Source organism: Martes martes (genome assembly GCF_963455335.1).
Source record: "Martes martes genome assembly, chromosome: 10".
Classification (NCBI taxonomy): domain Eukaryota; kingdom Metazoa; phylum Chordata; class Mammalia; order Carnivora; family Mustelidae; genus Martes; species Martes martes.
The window spans coordinates 10,403,262-10,422,863 of NC_137898.1; the positions used below are offsets into that span (position 1 = coordinate 10,403,262).

The following is a 19,602-nucleotide window of genomic DNA, read 5'->3' on the forward strand; positions in this document are numbered from 1 at the left end:
GCTTGTTTATTGTCAATTTCAATATTGTCTCGTCTCAGGGACCAGGGGCGCCGGAGGAAGAGAGATGGGAAGTGGCTGGTTGGTGGGACAGTCAGGACACACACAACATGTATGGATAAGGTTCGCTGTCTTAGGTGGGCACGGCTCCTGGCGCCCCAGAACAATTCCCACAGTCACGTCGAAGGTCCCTGGAGCAACGATCCCAATAATGAAATACTGTGAGCATTACCAACATGCGACGCAGAGATACGAAGGGATAAAATGCTGTTAGCCAAGGGGGGCTGAGGGGCTTTCTCGATGCAAGGTTGCCACGGGGCTTCGATTTGCAGGAAACGCGATACCTGCAAAGCGCAATAAAGCAAAGGGCGATACAAGGAGATATGCCCGGATTCAGTAACCGAAGAGCTAATGATCCGCTGATAAAGCGAAACTATGAAGACACACGGAAAACTGAGGTTTGAGAAAAGTTGGTTTACATCAACTTCATCCTCCCCCTGGCTCCTTCCTCATCCCACTGGGTTAGACTGTGGATCAAGTGATGAGACAGAAGTTACTCTAGATTGCTGGGCAGAATTGCAGGGCATGGGGGGGTGGCGCAGGGCTCCCTTCTGCGGGCTGGTCAGCGGCTGGGAAGAGGGCAGGAGCCCAGAGGTGGGCGGATCTCAGCTGCAGGGGCACCGGACACACAGCCCATAACACTGAGAACGGAGAAGGAAGCCCGATGAGGCAGCTGGAGGACTTGAACGTGGCCGGGAGAGATGTGTTTTCTGGAACCAGGGGGAACGTAGCTCAAGATTTTTACTGGGCAGCTTCAGAGTCAATGCCGCTGCCTCACCCCACACTCTGGAGTGTTCCCCAGCAGCCAGGGGAGCGGGACAGCCTGGCTACCACGGTCTCGCACTAGTCCCCGGAGAGGGTGCCCTGGGGAGAGAAGGTCACGATGGCCTTGCATGATCTGAGAGCCCACAAAGGCTGTCTCCAGGGAAGGGCTTTTCTTGCCCCAGGGGGAGTGTGGGCGTGAGCCCGGGGGGTCCTGTGGGTTCCCAGGAAGGGGGAAGCTTGAAGGGGTCAGCAGGAAATGGAGCCAGCTGCGGGAAGTCGGGGCGCTGGTGCAGAAGGGGCCGCAGGTCTGGGGGAGAAGAGGGAGGCTGTCCTGGACAGTATCGCTGTGTCTCAGTCACGCAGGAGGGTTGGGGGGTGAGGACTCCAGCTACCTTAGCGTCTCTTCCTCAGATGACAGCAGCCCCCACCGGCCTCCACGGCAGGCCCGGGGGTCTGGGTGAGGCCCACGGGAGGGGTGGCCGTGCCTCAAAGGGGAGGCTTTGCAGGGAAGTAGGACCCCTGCCCCTGTCTTCCAGAAGGCAGTGGAGTGTGGCTCACAGACCTATGGGGGAACGTGTTTGTGAGCACAGACGTGGGTTTTTTTTTCTCTCACTGCTGTGAGGGACTGGAGGGGATGAGGACCGGGGGGTGGGGGTACAGGAGACCCCATAGGCAGAGGGGGTTGCTCAGAAGGCAGTGAACTTCCAGGAGGACGACTCCTCCTCTGCTCGGGTGGGCAGTTGGAGCCAGAAAGGGCACCTGCCTTCAGCCAGGCCAGGACTGGGGTCCCGTCAGTGGGGGGGGGGGTGGAGTGGGGAGGGCAAACCCTCTCTAAAAGAAGTTGCTTCACGATTGTCCCTGGGCCTCTAGCCCGTCCCTGTCATTCTCCAGCCTTCTACTTGTCCGTCTCCCTCCCTTTTCTCCCTCCTCCGGGTCCTAGCTGGGTGGCGTGAACAAGCTCCGTGACTTCTCTGGGCTTCACTTTTCTTCCCCGGAAGGAGAGGGACTACCTTGTTGCCCTGAGAGCCCTTGAGATTGAAGTGACCCTGCAGGGGTCAGGGACTCAGGGCAGTGCCCAGCTCCGGGGGTGGGGGGTGGGGCGTGGCAGGGGATAGCGGAGGCTTTGACCTTGCTCTCTCTCCCACTGTCTGCACAACAGCATGCTGCCTCCCGCTTACCTTCCTCCCTGTCCCACCATGCACCCTCTCTCTCCTCCCTGCCTCTGTCTCCCTCGTCTTTGTCTTTCTCTGCTGCTATTTCGGTCCTTCCTCGATGATGCTGGTGAGGGGTGAGCCTCTTTTCATGTCAGGATGCCAGAGCCGCGTCAAACTGGTAAACAGCTGAAGGATGTGGTGGGAGATGAACTTTCCACTGAGGCTACTTTGAACTCATCCCTTCTTCGACGGGTCTCCCCTGTTCCTCCCAGTTTTGGAGACTCCATCCCATCTTTACAAAGCCAGAATTGGGGTCTGGGGACATGGCCAAGTGTGGCCCATGCCGAGCGGCCACGCGGGGCTCTGGCCACCTCTGCCCACCTCGGGGACCGTCGGGAGGGTCTCAGGGAGGGGTAGAAGTGGAAACTGCAGAGGGGGCAGAGGGCTGGGATGGGAACCTGAGCTGGGCTTGGCAGATGTGCCTTGGGGGTGAGGTTTCCAGTGGAAAAAGTCAGGTACCCACAGGAGATGCCCGGCCATGGCAGGGAAGCCCGAGCCCATGCCCCCGCAGAACCACCTTCTGCAGCCCGGGGAGCAGACTGGAGATGGGCCCCTGGGAGGAGAATCGTGCCCAAGCCTCCTCCTGGCCTCCACCCTCGGGCTCTCCTGGAGGTCTGGAGGATGCCATGAGTTGAGAGGTCTGAAGCATGAAGGGTACGGCGCTCCTGGCTGGGCATCGGGTCAGTAACCACAGACATGAGCCTTTGGTGTGGCCCTTTCCACCTCAGGAGGCCACATGGAGTGGTGGCCAGGGCCTGGCCACACCATGACCAGTTGCTAGCCCGGGTAGAAAACTCTGAACCTTCCTAAGCCTGGGTTTCCTTAGCCATGAGATGGAGATGATGCTCAACGGGGCCACTGTGAGCATTGACGTGTCAGTTCCTGGAATATTCCCAGAACAGCGCCTGATGCCTAGTAAGTACTGGGGGGTGGGACCTGAGTTAATGTCACTGTCACAGCATGACTGTGGCTGGAGGTGCCATGTAAGAAAGTCATCTCCTGTGTACGTGGCCACCTGCCACCACCTTCCCCAACACCCCCAACCCCAGTCCGGGCCATCAGTGCTTGGGGACCAGCCCCAACTGGTCTCCCTCCAATGCAGCAATGATCTTTCTAGAGAATCCGTCTCATCCAATCACTTCCCTGCCTTAGAAACTTCCCAGGACTCCCCAGCACCTGGAGGACGACGACCAAAGCCTTGGCTAAGGTTATAGACCCTCGGAGATGCTCCCCAGGGTTTTTTCCCATGTGTGGACTCCCTGCCCCCTCCCCCCTCCCCCCAGGCTTTGGCCAACGAGCACCATGCTGGCCCGTGTTGCCGCTGGGAACGCCCTTCACTCTCTTTCCTGTCCAGAGAACTCCTACTCATCCTCCAATGGCCGACTCGTTTGTTCTCTCTTTTGTCCTGCTCTCCCCAGCAAACTCTGTCAGAGCTGGTGGCTTCCTCCTCTCTGTCCACACAGCCCTCTGGAGCACTGTGTTGGAGTCGCACAAGAAGCAGAGGTTGTGAGCTTGGCTAGCATGGGGAACAAACCTTGAACGTGGCCAACATTACTTCTGATAATCCCTCAGGAGAATTTTCTGGCATGCCTTGAGAAGTGAGAGGGAGCAAGGAGCCTAGGAGTGTGGTTAGAACGCCTCTTTCTCTCTTTCTTTCTTTCTTTCTCTCTCTCTTTCTTTCTTTCTTTCTTTCTTTCTTTCTTTCTTTCTTTCTTTTTAGTAAGCAGGGACGAGGGGAAGCTAGAGATACTTGTATTTGCTTGTCTTTGCATCAGAGAAACCAGACTGTTTACCTGGGGAGGGGGAAGAGCGAGGGGAGAGGGCAGATAGTGGGGTGACAAGATTCTCATGCTCAGCCTTTGTGTGCCGTTTGGAGTTTTGAACCAGGCAACTGTTCACTATTTAAAAGAAAGAAGAGGAAAGGAGGAGAAAAAGAAAGAGGAAAGGAGCGAGGGAGGGCGGGAAAGGAAAAGCAGGCTCCCTGAGGAAGGCCCTGGTGTCTGAGCCCGTCCTGCTTGTCTCCAACAGAGACCTCTCTCCCTCCAGCGCTGGATCGCCCAGATGAAGGGATGGGTTCATGTTCAAGCCCACCGTGCATGAACAAGTCGAGCTGTTAGTGACTAAAGTGGCGAGATGCCCAGGCGGTCTGGGGAAAGAGAGGGCCCCCCGGCTCCCACGTCCCTCCTCCCTTCGGTGTCTGTTCACTGAGGGGGGCTGTGGGCTCCGTTGTTCCTTTCCTTTCGCTTTTGCTGCTGAGCACATACGGGGAAGGGTGTGCGGGTTAAATGTGCCCGTGAGAGGCCCCCATTGTGCAGTGCGGTGGTTCCACATGGGGCTCTGGAGTTAGGTAGAAAACCTGTGCTACCTGCCCAGCTGTGTGGCTTCTGGCTGGCCACTTAGCTTCTCTGGACCTCGTTTCCTTACTTATAGGGTAGGGAGGATAGTACCTTCTCCGAGAGCCCGTATGGGGATTGTGTGAAATAACGTATGCCTGGCAGGTAGCCAAGGCTCCTCATGGCCACCATCACCGCCACCCCTGCACCCACGTACACCACAGCTGCTGGCGTCTGTGTGTCTCCCCAAGGCGAGGGCTCGGTCTCTCTCCTCTCATGCTCCAGGGCCGGGGTAGACCGTGGTCCCATAGAGGGGCCCAGATCGTGAGTTAGTCCCCATCCCTGAGCCCAGAATCCCTATAGCCAGCGTGTCTGTGCTGTCGGTGGACAGACGGGCCAGTGTCTCCAGATCTCAGAGCTAGGTTGGGGCTCTAGCTGTGCCCAGCAGTGCAGCTCCCGTGGGCACAGGGACAGGAACAGGTTTCTGCTGGAAGCACCATGGTTAATGCTCAGAGTCTGAATCCAGACAGCACGGAACAGCTGTCGCTTTTTAGCTGTGCAATTTGGGCATTTTACTTAACCTCTCTGGGCCTCCGTTTTCTTACCTACAAAATAGAGCCGGTATGAGAATGGACTGTCCTCAGCCTCTGCTCTTATCAGGCTGGACCACCCTTTACCTTGTGAGCTACCTGGTTTCTTGTGCTATCTTTACTCATGCCATCCCACTGACTTGGAATGCCCTTTCCCACCGACAGCAAACTCCTATTCATCCTCTACAACCCACCTCAGACACACTGCCCACACCCCTACCCCAGACAAAGGTCTTTCCAGATGGCCTCTCTCCAGCTGGGTCAGGGGCTCTCCTGGACCCCATTCCCTGGGCTCATTGTCTCACTGTCTTGCTGAGCCATAAAATTCCTGCAGGGCCTCCCTGCTCAGATGGAGCCCCCCGCCCCCCCACCGCCCCATCCATGTTTCTGAAATTGATTCAGCTGCCACACCCATTTAACGTCTTGGTGTTTCCTCTCCTAGATCCTAGAGGCCTATTATAATGCCTGGTCTCGTCAGAGTGGAGGTGAGCACATCGGCTTAGGTTTGGGACTTCCCTGCCCAGCTCCTGTTCCCTCCCTCCTTTGGATCAAAGCCAATGTCCTTGATCTCTGCTGTCCACCTCCAGCAGAGGGTCTGGCTCCAGAAGCAACGGTCTGAGTCCCCTGGAGGCGTAGAGATGGCTGGGAAAGGTCTTGTCCGTGAGCAGCCCCCACCACCAACGCAGGGGACTGGCTCTGGCCAGCAGCCGTCAGAAAGCCCCTCTGACTTATGTGACCCTGGTGCAGCCAGGCTCCCTGGGCAAGGGAGGACTTGTCTCAGAGTTTCCCATTTTCTCTCAGACCGGTGTGTGTGGGTGGAGAGGGGGCCAGGGAAGGGGAGGTGGCTCGAAAGAGAGCTCAGAAGGTGTCTCCATCTCCAGGTCTGAGCCCCGGGGGGAGGGGCAAGGGGAGGGAGGGCTGAATGGGGACTCAGTTATTAATTCTGAGTGACCTTGGACAAGTCCTTTGCCTCCTGGGCCTCTGTGTCCTCATCTGGAAAGTGAGATGCTCCCCGTGCCTCCTCAAACAGCACCAGGGCACGGACACCCCTCTGGGGATCGCTGGCTGTCTTCTCCTCCTCTTTCTCCCTTCAAGGAGCTCTCTCGCCTCTACCGAGAGAGAACATTGATTGCTAAGCCTCTACCCCTTGCAGCCAGCTGTGTGGCACTGCCGTGCCCGCCTCACAGACAGACCTCACAGCAAAGGCTCAGAGATGTCAAGTGGCTTGCCAGTGGCCACACGAGGAGGAGATGGGATTTGAACCCCGACTGTCTGACAAAAAAGGCTGTGCAAACCATCCTGGGCCTCTGTCCTGGCCGCCCCCGCCACCCCAGCACTGGTTCCTCCCCTAGGAATCCCCCCGCCTGGCTGGGGAGGGTGCAGAGGGCCAGAAGGGGGCCATCGCCGGCAACCACATCCTGTGACGGTTGCCCTGGGGAGTGCGAGCTTAGTCTCCACCTCTGGGACAGGTGAACGGAAAACGGGCCTTACTCGGCCCCGTAGGGCAGGATCCACAGCCCGGCCTCCTCCAGCACCTGCCTGTTCTGAGGAAACCCAACCCCCAGCCCTCACCCAGAAGGCAGAGCTGGGCATCGGCCTTTGCAACCGGGCTGAATTCCCAGCCTCAGAGCCCATGGAGGAGGACACAACCCCCACCCATCCCTGCTGTCCATACGCCCGCCTCCTGGCCAGCTCCTTCCTCCTGGGCCTGGGACCCATTCTTTGCCAGGTGGCTCTGGGCATAAAAATCCCCCGGCATGACCCTGTCTCTGAAACTCTTGGAGCCAGTGAGCCAGGGCCTGAGTGGGGCAGAGAAGAGGCGGGGAGCCGGCCGCTGAACTCACGGGCCTGAGAGTCCTCCTCCACCTCCTCCAGGAAGGCAGGTCCCGTGTCCTCCTGTTCCTGTGTCCCCAGCATTTTTCATGGCCCTGGGCCATGGGAGGTTTCCAGGTCCCTAACATTTCCAGCTTGATGGATAGGGCTGCCCCTATCCGACACACACACACACACACACACACACACAGACACACTCACACACACAGAGGCCTGGGCACGGTAGAAGCTCAAGGATGTGTCACTCTATGGCCCGGTTCTATTCAGCAATGACTTTAATCTCAGGACACTCAGACCAGGACACCGGCAGCCGGCTCTGAGCCCTCCGGCCTCTCTCTGGAGGCCGCCTGGACACGTCCGTGGCTCCAGGAGAGACACCGCGTAGTCAAGTGCTCCTCGGGGAAGCTCCCGGGAATTCAAGCAGACAGGTGAGCACGGGGGCTTAGCGCAGCCTCTGGGCCCCTCCTGGCAGACGACTCTGTGCTTCTGCTCCCGCGGGGCCGGGGACCCGACTCTGAGTCTCCGGGGCAGCTGGGCTAGGGCCATCTTTGGAAGCCAGAGGAAGCTCAGAGTAAGGATCTTCAGTCCAGGGACTGTCCGTGCAGAGCAGGGCTGTGCTCTGGTGGGTTCCCAGGGCCTCCAGAGGGAGTCCGGTGAGCAGCCCTGGGATGGGGCCCCTTTCTGCTCTCTCAGTACCTCCGGGCCCTGAGCTGTCTGAGACTCTGACGGCCGAGGATCAGGAGGGGCCTCAGTTAAACCCCTCCTCGCAGCTGCTGAAACATGGCTCAGGTTGCTCGTCCATCCCTGAGACAGAGAGCTCACTACCTCTCGGAGGTGGCACCCTCCACGTTGGGGTTGTTTGGGGCTGAGGGAGGGCTGGGCCAGTAGCTTCTGTTCACTGGATGGAGACTGAGCGGTGAGGGCAGGGTGAGCACTTTCCCTAGATCTCTCCAGGGAAGGCCTGTGAACCCCTGGGGGACGATGTGGGAGGGTGGGGTGGGAGAGTGGGGGCAGGGAGAGCAGGAGTCCCACAGAAGGGAGCCACCTGGGGCCTCGCTGGGTCCAGCCTAGGCTGCACTGATGTCGTCGTAGTCCTCACTGTCAAGGGAGTCAGGCCGCGTGGTGGGGGACCCTGTGTGGCGGGAGGCTCGGGTCAGTGGGAGGCTGGTCATGGCCCCTCCTGTCCCATGGGACACACCCCTCCCCTGCGATGCTGTGTGCGGCGCAGTGACCAGACCCCCTTCATGTCATCTTGTTCATTGCCATCTCCCTTGCTAGAATGTCAGTCCAGAAGGCAGAGCCTCCGCCGTGCCGTTTAGGGCTGTAGTCTTCACGCTCACAGGAAATGACAGGCGACCTGACTTCAGGCACACTGCCTGCTACCACAGTCTCCCCCAAGGGGCCATCGGTTACCTCTGCTTGAATGCCTCTACTAATGGGGAGCTCACTTCCTTTCAAGGCTTTCTTTGGAACGTTCTCTGTCCCAGCCACATCCATTTTTCCCACCTCCTCATATTCTTGTTTTTAAAAAAATCCCTTTCCTTGTCTTCTTTCCCTCTTGGGCTAATGAATCCAATGGATCCAGAGTTCCCTCACGCATACACCCCCTACTTCCTGTCCATTCTCCCCCTTCAGGACCACCTCCCTTGCCGTTGGCACCTGGACTCCCGAAATGTTCCATCGAGGGGGGCTGGGGCGGCGGCTGGAAGTTCTGGTACCACTCCCCGGAGGAGGTGCTGGAGCTGTCATCGGCCGAGGGCCCTGCCGGAGACACCCGGAGCCGGTCACTCTCTGCCTGCAGACAGCCAGCTCGGGAGCTGCCGGAGCTGGGAGGCCCTGATGGCTCCCAAGAGTCAAGTTCCTGGCTTGACCATGACTGAGGAAATGAAGGCCCGGAGAGGGGTGGAGACTTGCCCCAGGTCTCACAGCAAGGGGCCACAGAGCCCGGGGCCAGAATCCTGGACTCAGCCTGGCTCAGGGCGTCTGGCTTTATGCTTGCTCCGGCCAGGTCGGCTGTATGACGGGAGGCTGGGGTGCACGCGGAATCCTCCCGGGCCCAGCTTACCTGAAAAAGTACCTCGGGAGCCAGCCAGCTCCAGGTTGGGGGGCTGCTCCACGAGGGGGCTCCTCTCCGCAGAGAACACCTGAGACGTCCACGGAGGGAGCCTGCTGCTGGGGCTATTACAGTAATCTTCCCCGGAGGAGGTGCTGGACCCACTGTTGCTCCTGGGGCGGTGCTGAGAGCCCACAGACGGGGCGTCTGCCGTGTAGTGTCCGGCGCCAACCGGTGGGATCTCAGAAGGACGCATCTCTTCTAGTCCTGGCCCAGGAAAGGGGGAAGGGTGAGGAAAGCAGCAGCAATGCCTCCACAGGGTTTTAAATTAGACTCAAGGAAGAACTAACTGCCAAGAGGAACTTTTAGAATCAGGAAGGACCTGTTGGGCTGAGGGGCAGGGGTTCCCACTGGCATTTGTCAGGGTGAGCTCTTACCACTGTCTCCCTGTGCCCCTCCTCCGCCCCACTCACCTTCCTCCAGGGGGGGCATCCGGAACCGGTTCTGCTGGGCCTCCTCCTCCGTCACGCGGTGCCGCTGAGAATCTATAAGCAGGGGGGCTGGTGAGGAGGGGGGCAGGACCACCTCTTCCTCCCGGGAGCCCGGACTGGGGACGGTGACTTGGGACTACCCCAGGGGTCCAGAGGGGCTTAGCATTTGCCATCAGACCCCGGGCTCTTATCCTAGTCCAGTCTCTAACCAGCCTGGGGTCAGGCAGCCACCCCGCCTTCTGCTTAAGGAAACAGGGCGAGTCCGGGGCTCTCTCCTGGGCAGATAGTGCCCCGTCTAGGAGCCTTCCCAGAGCAGAAGCCAGAAGGCCTGGAATCCTCTCCTCCCAGGCTCTGGGGCACCCTCGCTTCAGAGCAGAGAAGATGACGTGCATTTGTTGAGTCTCAAGGACTTGAGGGTCTGGGATCTTGGAGTCTGCTCTCGGGCCCGTACCACTGAATCTGAGTCACAGGGCTGTAGGGTTTTGGACTCTCGGTCCTGCCTCTTACAGGCCTGGGCGCAGAACAGCAGGTTCTTGGGACCTGCTTCATGGCATGGCCAATGGAATGACCCATTCCCCCCCGCCCCAGAGGCCCTGGTTCAGCAGGTGGGGCACAGACGACTAGCTGTCCCCCATATTCATTCTCCCCTCCTGGAGCAGGAGAGCCTCTGGCCTTTATCTGGGTACATAGCTGCTCAGGACGGAGGCTTTGTCTGCCGGCCTCTCTTGCAGCTGGTGTGTTTAAGTTCTGGCCAGTGTGTGTGTGTATGTGTGTGTCTACAAGTGGGAGTGACGTGAGTGTCTCTGGCATCCTGCCTTTTGGGGTAGGCCCTACCCCACCTTCCCTTGCCCTTCTGCTGCCTAGGATGTGGGCATGGCAGTGAACCATTCTGGACCATGTGGAGGAGGGCAACATCCCAGGGACTGCACAAAAGCAAGAAAGCCAGAGCCTAGGCCCCTGCCGACTGCTCAGGGCACTGCCGTTTGGGGCCTCGGTCGCACACAGTCAAACTCTCATCCCAACTTACATCTTGGGTCCTGGGGCGAGCTGGGAGGAATTTGACAAGCTCCCAAAGGAATCACACCATAGGTGTGAGATTCTCTGCTCTAACCTCTGGCATTGCGTGGGCCCTGCCTTGAGTTCCGTCTGTCCTGCTCCTATCCCCGGCAGGCAGGGAGGAGAGCTGGAAAAGCCGGCTGAGAGGTTCAAGCTGGGCTCGCCATGAAGGGAGGGGAAGGGGTGAGGCGGAGGGACAGGATGGGACACAGAAGGGGCGTGAGAATGTGAGAAGCCATCTGAGTGTGTCTCTTTCCTGGACGTCCTGGTCTAACACAGATGCAACCCCCTGTCGGTGAAGGTGGGGGGGGGTGGGTCTTAAGACCCCACGTGGCCAAAGACGAAGGTAGAAGAGAATGAGGTTAGAGACATGGAGTTGTCTCTAGGGTCACAAAGCACTTGGAAAGCTTCAGTGCAGGACCATGTCTAGGTCACTGGGTGTGCAGGGGTGATGAGGGGGGCCCCACTGAAGGTCCCCAGCCAACAGGACCCTCTCCCTGGCTGGGGCAGGTGGGCCCCCTGGGGAGCCCCGGCCCAGGCACTCACTGTAGAAGGTGGTCAAGGCCACGGGAGGCTGGGCGCTGAAGTCATAGTGCTCATAATCTGAGTCCGAGCTGGAGTCCGAGTCCTTGGGAAGTGGGGCCTGGACCTGGATGGGCAGCTGGGGAACTGGGGAGAGAGCAGAGTTGGGGGCGTGGCCAGGTGGTGGCAGAAAGGCACAGGGAGAGGCAGCAGGGAGTGGGGACCAGGGACCAGGGACAGAGGGGCAGGGAGAGCCCGTCTTGTACAAGACCATCCAGCCTGGGTTTTCCAAGCTCCCCCACCCATTTCAAACACGGGGAACTATTAACATCTGTTTCTTTCCCAAACACAGAGCAGTCATCGCATGCAGGGCTCTGTTCTGACATTTAAGAAACCATCTCATTGGGATTCTCATAGTGACTCTGTGAAGTACATACACCCGTGTCCCCATTTTACAGCTGAAGGAACTCAGGCACGGGGGCGGGGGGGGCCTGGCCTTGCCCAGAGAGGCAGGCAGTGTCGCTCCTAACCCTTAGCCCGTAACAGTCACGGAGCAGGTGCCTTGAGCCCAACCTGTGGGCAAGGTTCTGTGTTCATATTCTCCCCTTGAACACTTGGACACCATGCACGGGGAACGTTTATATTATTGGGCTGAGTTTTGTATTGGTTTTCCTGTCATTGAATGCTTTCAAATAAGGGTGACTTCATACAGTCACAATGCAATGTGACTGAGCTTGAGTTCCGTCGCAAGAATTTCAAGAACCGCAAACCCCCATGTTGTAAAAGATGGATGACCGATTCCATTTTTCTTTCATTCCGAAGATATGAAATAAAATTACGTTCCAGGAAAATCTCGATGGGGCTCTGCAGGAAGGCCGATGGGGCGGGCCACTGGAACGGGTCATACTATCCCAAACCTACCAGCCGAGGAGTGGGGCGGAGCTGTCCTCTGAGAAATGCCCTGAGCCTGTCTTGTTCCAGAACTCTCCAAAGCCTAGCCTGGAATGACGACCCTGGAAGGTCCTCTGCCCCTCAGGGCCCAGATTGAGACATGACACGTTCAAGGTCCCACAGGTCCCAGTGGGCTGGCTGAGGTCTCCTCTCCAGTGGGGGGCACTGTTTTGACCTAAACAGTACTGACCCTCCAGAAAGGATACCCTTCCTGTCCTCCCCAGCCCTCCCCACCCCCAGGGTGGGTGACAGCTTACCTTCTTCTTTGGGAATGGTGATGGGAACATCTTGATAGCTGTTGATCCCGTCTGGGGTGGTGGTGAGTAGGCGCTGGTCGTTCACCATTACAGGCAGGGCTGAGGGAGGGGAGCCAAAGACTCTACACGTCATTTTTTGCTCCGTCCCAGCCTTCTTGGTCCTATTCTCATCGAGACACCTTCCTCCTCGGCGCCCACCCCAAACACACACTCATGTACACACACAGTCTGGTCGGTGCCTCCATACACCGACCACTTCTGCTGGGCACGTGGGAAAATCCTTCCCATCACGAGGTGCCCCCTGGGGCCAGGGCTGGGTGGCCATTGCTGGATCACGATCACCCCTGCTGGAGTCCCACAAGGCCCACATCCCCCCGAGAGGGCCACACTTCAGGCCTACTTCTTTCCCTCTCTGGGTCTTTCCCGTGGCTCCCAGAACTCTGAACCTACCGTATTTTCCCTTAACTTTCAAGAAGATGAAGGCTGTGAAGATGAGGAAGCCAAGGAGGAGGATCCCCAGAATGATGCAAAGGATGAGGAGCATTAGTTCCCGTGATTTCCAGTCCTCTGTTTTCACGGTCACAGAAGATTCTGGAAGCAAGAACCCCAAGTCAGGGAGAAAGAGGAATGGACATAGACTTCTCCTTGCCTTTCTTGCCTCTCCAGCCTCTCTGCAGCTCACCCTCTCCCTTTTTGGACCTATCCTCAACCCCTCTTCTTTTTTTCAAATTTGCCCATTTGCTTTTAGGAGCTTTGTATATAATAGGTGCTCAAGAAATGCATAGTGAATGAAGAGTTGATGGAAGGAAACTTTCCCCTGGCCACCAGCCCACAGGGCTCTCTCTCTCTCTCTGCTCAACAGTTATTGAGTGCCTACTGTGTGCCCTCTAAGCCACAAATGTGACATCGGCATCACAGGCCTTGAGGGCGCTGCCTCGTGGAGGGATCGATATGTCGGCTCAATCCACTATGGTGCCACGCTTGCTGGGATGGAGGTATGGGCGGGCATGAGGACCTACAAGGGACACCTGATTCTCTGGGGGGCAGACCAAGGCTGGCTTCCCAGAGGAGGTGACTTGTGGACATCTCTGGCAGTGAACAGGCCATCAGGAGAGCAAGATCTCCTTTCTGTGCCCTGGATGCCTCCTTCCTACAAGACATGTATGCCCTGAGGGTAGGGGTGAGGGCTGTGATTCTGGACCTCCCAGCCCTGCAGCCCTGCAGCCCTGGTGTGGCTCACTATCTTCTCTCCCGGCTGTATCCCTGCTTAAAAGAGCCCAAAGCCTGGATAGAGGCTGCAGGGGGCAGGTGCACGGAGCCCTTGTCAGAGGGGAGACGGGAACCACCTCCCGCTCAGGATATAAGGCCTGCGGTGTGTAGCCCACAGGGCTGGATGGAGGGTAGTGGCAGCATCACAGGGGGCCAGAGGGATGTGATCGTCCTGACTCCCTGGCTGGGGACAGTGTCTGCCCCTCCCCCCCGAAATGACCCCCTCCTTCTCATTTTCTTCCCTCTTCTCCATCGGCCAAGGGGGTGACTTGGACCAGCCTGGGAATTGGACTTAGCAGCAGGAAGTGGGGGCAAGAGAGAGGCTGGGCGGTGGGGGATACGGGGAATGGGGGCCCAGAAGACCAGGGCTGAGGGGAGGGCTGTCGGGCCAAGGGCTAGATAGAGTGTGGTCTGGGGAGATGGGCTCCCTGCCCTGACCGCGGTGAGAGAGAGCATGCCAGCGGGTGCCTGTGGTCCTGACTGGAGACCCCACAGACTGTGCCATCCCCAGCATTTTGCTCCCTCTCCGTGCCCTCATCCACAACCAGGTTCTCTGTCAGGACTAGGTGCCCCTCCACTCCACACCCAAGCCCTCGTCCACCCTCCTCTGGTGGAAGCAGGGGACGGCGTAGAGCCCGTGAGCCTGGGCCAGCCCCTGTGGCCATCCTGGGGTTGCCGAGGGGCTCCACGCCTGGACTCAATAATCAGGAGAATAACTAATGCTCAGCCACGGCTTACTGCGAACTCTGCCCTGTTCCAAGGACTTTAGAAAAATTAATTCACTGGAGACTCAGAGCAGCACTAGGAGAAAGCTACCATGATTATCACTCCCATTTTACAGTCACGGGATCTGTGGCTCAGAGAGGTGGAGACTTGCCCACCATCCCCAGCTAGGGGGAGGCACAGCTGGAATTTGAGCCTCAGGAGTCTTCCTGGGGGGCAACCAAGCGATCTGCAGCTGGTGGGCAGACCAGCGCGGTGCACACTCCAGCCAATGCTGGCTGGCCATGCCTTCACCCCCTGAGCCTGAACCTCTTTCTCCGTGTCAGGGATCTAAGGAGACCTCCCCCATGGGGATGCCAGGAGGGTTACAGGGTCAGGAAAGAGTGTCGGGAGAGCTCTGGGCCAGTGCCTGGGATGTGAGAAACACACTGACTGTTACCCTTGGTGCACATGCCACTGGCCAGGGGCAGACCAGACCAGCGAGGGCTTTCTTCAGCTCTATCCTCCCGCTGAGCAGGAGCTGACAGGAGAGTGGGCTCCTGTCCATGAAGTACCAGGAATCGGGGAGCTGGGGCTCTGACAATGCAGGAAGGTGAGGGGAGAGGAGCACAACAGCCGTGTAGCAGGGTGGGGGCCATTGCCTGGAGGTGGGGGACGGGGAATCAACCTTCGGGCCCCTCCCAGGTGCACACACATGCTCACATGCATATGCACACTTGCACGCATGCACCCACCAAGAACAAGTGATGCTCACCTATGGTGACCGGCTCAACACTTGCAGGGACTTCAGGAGTGGACAGGTTGAGCAGACTCTGGGAGCCTGTCAGAAAGCACAGGTCATGCCCTCAACACATATTACAGAGCACCTACTGTGTGCCAGCCCTCGTGTTAGACACTGAACAAGACAGACACCTGACCTGGAGTGATGGGCATAGTCCCATGAGAAGCGAGGCGGGGGGGTGGGGGTGCATATGGTTAAGGAAACCTGCCTTTTCCACCCCCCAACAATAAAGAAGATCTCATGGATTAGATGCTGGGAAGTTTCTTTGGTTAGAATAAGAGGTAATAAAAAGAAGTATCTCTTCTTTCTCTAAAACTCTGCTACAGACCACAGATCCCTTTCTCTGTTAAGTCTTGGGTTCGCTCTTTCCATTGGCCTTGGGAGCCGGGAAACCGACATGATGATCATGACCACAGTCATTTAACAGGCAAGGAATGGAGCTTGCAAAGTCCCTTGGTAGATATTCCCTGATTTTCCCGCTCCCCTGCAGAGTGGCTAGGATCGGTGTCCACATACTCATGGCACGGAAGCCTCCCCCTGGGTGAGCGGCACAGCAGGAGTTCACAGCCAGGTGCCTCAACTCCACAAGGACGTGAACGCCATGTTTCTTTGGGTCTAATGCTTGGGCTTTTTCACGTTTTAACACCTCTGAAACTGGGGAGATGGCGTCAATTGCTACAACCGATGACAAGCTGTGACTTTATTTTGGCAGCATTTTTGCACTTTATGGTACAGAAAATAATAATAGTGTGACATATCCATGTCCCCTTATATCTGGTGAAATAGGGCAGGATCCAATTCCTAGTGTGGACATCAGGCTTCGATGAGAGAAGAGGTTTCAGGTGCTCCCCAGGGCCTGCCACATGATCGGGGCTCCAGACTCTTGTCCCCCAATATTATTTTCCTGTGCCCACCTACGATCACCAGCCCAGCCCTGGGACAGCAGCTGGTTTCATCTCCTGAGCCAATTCCAGTCAACAGCAACCACGGCTTAACATATGATAAAGCCTTAGTAAATATCTGGGGGCTGAGTTGAGGTTCTGTGGGCAAGAATGTCCTGCTTGATTAGCCCTGTCTGCCTGCACGTGGTAAGTGCCGGCAGACAATGGTGCCTATCTAATGCAAGTTCTTCGGCTTCCGATTCAGGTGCAAATCTGGAGGAGGGGGTGAGGCGGGGGCAGGGAGGAGGGGTACCTGAGCAGAGGACTCGGGCTGCGCTTGACTGGCTACAGAGGTTGGAGTTGTTGAAGCGCCAGGAGCAGTCGGACAGGGTGGACTCCTTTCCCGTGCACGAGTAGTACATTCTGCCCGGCAGGGAGTGGGGCCGCCCGCTGGGGATTCTGACCATGGTGCCACAGCCCAAGGCCCGGCAGAGCACGTGGGCCTCCGGTGAGTACCACTCACTGTTACACACTGTGCTCCAGACCCCACGGAAGTGTACCTCCACCTGCCCCTCACAGGGGTCGAGGCCCCCAGTCAGGCGCCAGGACTGATGCTCTGCAGGGGAGAGGTGGGGCACGGGGGCAGAGTCAGGTTGGGGTCCTTTGGGCCGAACCCCCCGCCGGACCGGACTCATGAATGCAAACACCCCCCAGCCGGTCAGCCTCCGGATCCCGAGTGCTTTCCCTCCTCCGTCTACCTCCCCCTCTCATCTGCTCTGCCCGCTCTGGCCGGCATGGCAGGCCGGCTACTCAAACTGTGGGCCAAGGACTGGCAGCGTCAGCATGGCGTGGAATCTAGTGAGAAATGCAGTCTCAAGCTCTGCTCGGACCTCCTGAGTCAGAATGCATCTTTACCGAGATCCCCACTCCCCATTCCTATGCACATTAAAGAGAAGGCCTCACCGGACCAGAACTTCATGGCCTCCTCTGCACTGCCCACCGCCTCCTCAGGGGCCTCCCTACCTCCGTCTCCCCTTGTTCTGAATCAGGTGACCAACTCGCGCTGGGGAAGAGTCTCCCCTCTCATGTCATTTCCTCCAGGAGGTGGGCAGTCTTGTCCCTCCAACTCTGGATCCCCTGCTACCTCTAAACTCCACCCGGCTTCCTTTCCCAGGTCGTTTATCACTCTGTCCCCCGAATTGCGCTTGCCTGGGTCTTACCCTCCCTGGGGGACTGGACCTCACATCAGCAGGGGCCATCCTTCCCCGCACCCAGGCCTCCCGTATGGGTTGGGGGCTGCCGGAGGTTCTGACCCCCACCCCCCTCTTCCTGACCTGAGCACACCACGCCAGCGTCCTCCTTGTGGCCGCAGTACCCGTCTCCTGGCAGGCCCGGGCAGTCCCACAGGTGGGTCTCTTCCCCTGAACAGTTCACCTGGTCCCGGTGGATGGGTCCTTGGCCAGGGGCGAAGTGCAAGCCGGGCACGGCCTGAATCGCCCAGCCGCAGTTGAGCTGCCTGCACACCACGTGGGAATCCTCCAGGTCCCAGGTGTCGTCGCACACCGAGCCCCACTGGCCTTGCTCCAGCATCTCCACGCGGCCTGCGCACCGACTGCTGCCGCCCACCAACCGCACTGCGCGGTTCTCTGCGGAAGGAGGGGAAAGGGTTTGCGGGCGGTCGAGGAAGGGAGGGCTGGGAGGGTGGCGGCGGCTGTGGATCCAATGAGAGGAGCTGGTAATTCGGTGGGTAGGGCCGGGGAACCCTGTGAGGACTGGGGTCCTGATGGGCAGAGGTGGGGAACTCCTCAGCACTAGGGACCTGGGGGCGGGGCTGGATACCGCGGGTGGGCCGCGGGAGCCGGTGGGAGGGGCTAGTAACCTGGTGGGCGGGGCCCGAAGAGCAGGTTGGGGTTGGAAAGTGACAATGCTAAGGGACACCGCGGAACCTGTACATGGAAGGTAGGGGCAGAGATCGAGGTCCTATTTGAGAGAAGGCGCGGGACCGGTGAGGACTAGAGACCCAGTAAGGATTGGGGACCCAAGTGGTCAAACGGAAGATCTAGTAGGGGAGTGGTCTTGGGGGCTCGATCAGAGGACGTGCTTGGAGTGGAAATGAGGCAATGCTGCAGTCCTCCAGCGTGGGAACCAGCTCTGTTTGAGACTGGGGTGGGGTGGGGGGGGGGCTGGGGGGACGTCCGGAGGGTAAGGCTTGGGCGCAGTGGGGAGGACTGGGGACAGGAGTGAGGGACAATGGCTGAAGGCCTGAGGGAGGGCGGGCAGCGCGCAGGTGGCAGTCCGCTGGTACCTGCACAGGTGACCTTGGCTGGCGTCCCGCTGCTGTTGCACGCATGTTCCACCACTTTGCACAGCTTCCAGTCGGGACTTCTGCACAGGACGGCGGGCACCAGGGCCAGCGTGGAGTTTGGGGCCGCACTGGAGTTCCCCACGCCTGGCCCAGGCAGCTTCTCCAGGAATGACAAGGTGGGCTGGGTGGTTTCCCAGGCCCCCCCGCAGCCCAGTGCAAGACACACGGCTTCAGAGGCCAGGCTGTCCCAGAGCGCCCCGCACACGGGCTCCCAGGACAGCTCCAGCCAGACCTCCACGGTCCCGCTGCAGTGGCTGCTCCCGTTCACCAGGCGGACCCCGAGCCGCTGTCCTGGAGGTGTAGGATGCCAGCTGAGGCCTCCACCCATCGGGACAGCAGGTCTCAGGGATGGGAGTGGGCATGCCCGGCTGCCAGGGGCTCCACTGCCTTATCTTGGACAATATCCCACTGGGCTCTAGACCTCAGCCTTCCAATCTGCAAAATGGGGCTGTGCTGGTTCATCCCTGAGCCTCCTTTCAGGCCTGAACCTGGTTCTCCTTAGAATCAGGAGAAGGGGGCTAAGGGCAACTATAGTGGCACACAGCTTTGTACACAGGAGGAGCTTAATAGATATCTGTTGAGTTAATCAAGGACCCACTTGATGGAGCCCCACCCCACCCCCACCAAGAGTCCTTTAGTTTGATCGCAACAAATCCCTTTAAAAGACTCACTGAACCTTTTGCCCCTGCATATGTGACACTTGATCAGTGGCCTTTCGAAAATGGTGGCTCTAAGCTCTCAGAGTGAATGGAACAGTGGCACTTTGGGCATTGATTCAGGAAGAAGTGTTGTCTGAAGTTAGGGAGCCTCCCTGATCCCTTCAAAGTCCATCTCCCTTCCCCATCACCCAGGACACCATCTGCTTGGTCTCCGAAAGCGGGCTGTGGGCCCCCAGAAACATTCTTTCCTTACCTGGCTCCAAGCGCTGGCTCTCTGCACGGCTGGTGTTGGGCTGGTCAGATGGTGCTGGAGACGGGTGACCTGGAAGCAACCAGTAGCAGGTGCGACGGGTGAGCAAGCTCAGGGGTAGAGGGCACAGAGGCATCTTGAAGGTCAAGGGCCACTTTCTGGAGCAAGGGCTACATGGGGATTTTGAAACACCACGGTCCTGGGCCTCGGGCAGAGTTGCCTCCATTCAGGATAGGGAAATTCTCAAGCTCTGTTGTTGCTGCCACATCTACTTTGTCTTTGAATTGTACAAATGCACTCAGAGATCTGAGTGGAGGAACAACGGTGGGCTTTGGGGCCAGACCTACTTACTGGCTGAGTGACCATGGATGGGTTACCAACCTCTCTTGGCCAGAGTCCCAGTTTGCTGGCCACAACACCTAAGGAAGTTGTGTTTTGCTCAGAGAAGTCAATGTCTGTACTATACTTTACATACAGAAGCTCCAAAATGGGGGTTATTGTTAGGAAGCAATATAGTTGGGAAAAATATTTTCATTTGGGAAATCTGTTTGA

At 58.3% G+C, this 19,602-nt stretch overlaps 1 protein-coding gene across 3 annotated transcripts in view; it reads right to left on the reverse strand.

Annotated features, from left to right (window-relative positions):
• Positions 1 to 7,044: 7,044 nt before the first annotated feature.
• Positions 7,045 to 19,602, reverse strand: part of CD6 (CD6 molecule) — a 38,313-nt gene continuing 25,755 nt past the window's right edge. The window contains exons 2-14 of one of the 3 annotated variants that reach the window (XM_080815326.1): positions 19,054 to 19,122; positions 18,082 to 18,432; positions 17,111 to 17,422; positions 16,090 to 16,392; positions 14,869 to 14,934; positions 12,573 to 12,713; positions 12,123 to 12,221; positions 10,939 to 11,061; positions 9,319 to 9,390; positions 8,858 to 9,112; positions 8,452 to 8,553; positions 7,838 to 7,924; positions 7,052 to 7,338 (exon numbers count right to left, since the gene is read on the reverse strand). In XM_080815326.1, the coding sequence (XP_080671452.1) occupies positions 7,860 to 7,924; positions 8,452 to 8,553; positions 8,858 to 9,112; positions 9,319 to 9,390; positions 10,939 to 11,061; positions 12,123 to 12,221; positions 12,573 to 12,713; positions 14,869 to 14,934; positions 16,090 to 16,392; positions 17,111 to 17,422; positions 18,082 to 18,432; positions 19,054 to 19,122 (1,958 nt within the window). In that variant the 3' untranslated portion in view covers positions 7,052 to 7,338; positions 7,838 to 7,859. Of the gene's footprint in view, positions 7,925 to 8,451; positions 8,554 to 8,857; positions 9,113 to 9,318; positions 9,391 to 10,938; positions 11,062 to 12,122; positions 12,222 to 12,572; positions 12,714 to 14,868; positions 14,935 to 16,089; positions 16,393 to 17,110; positions 17,423 to 18,081; positions 18,433 to 19,053; positions 19,123 to 19,602 lie in introns of all 3 variants that reach the window. The other 2 variants (XM_080815325.1, XM_080815327.1) reach the window with 2 other exon arrangements.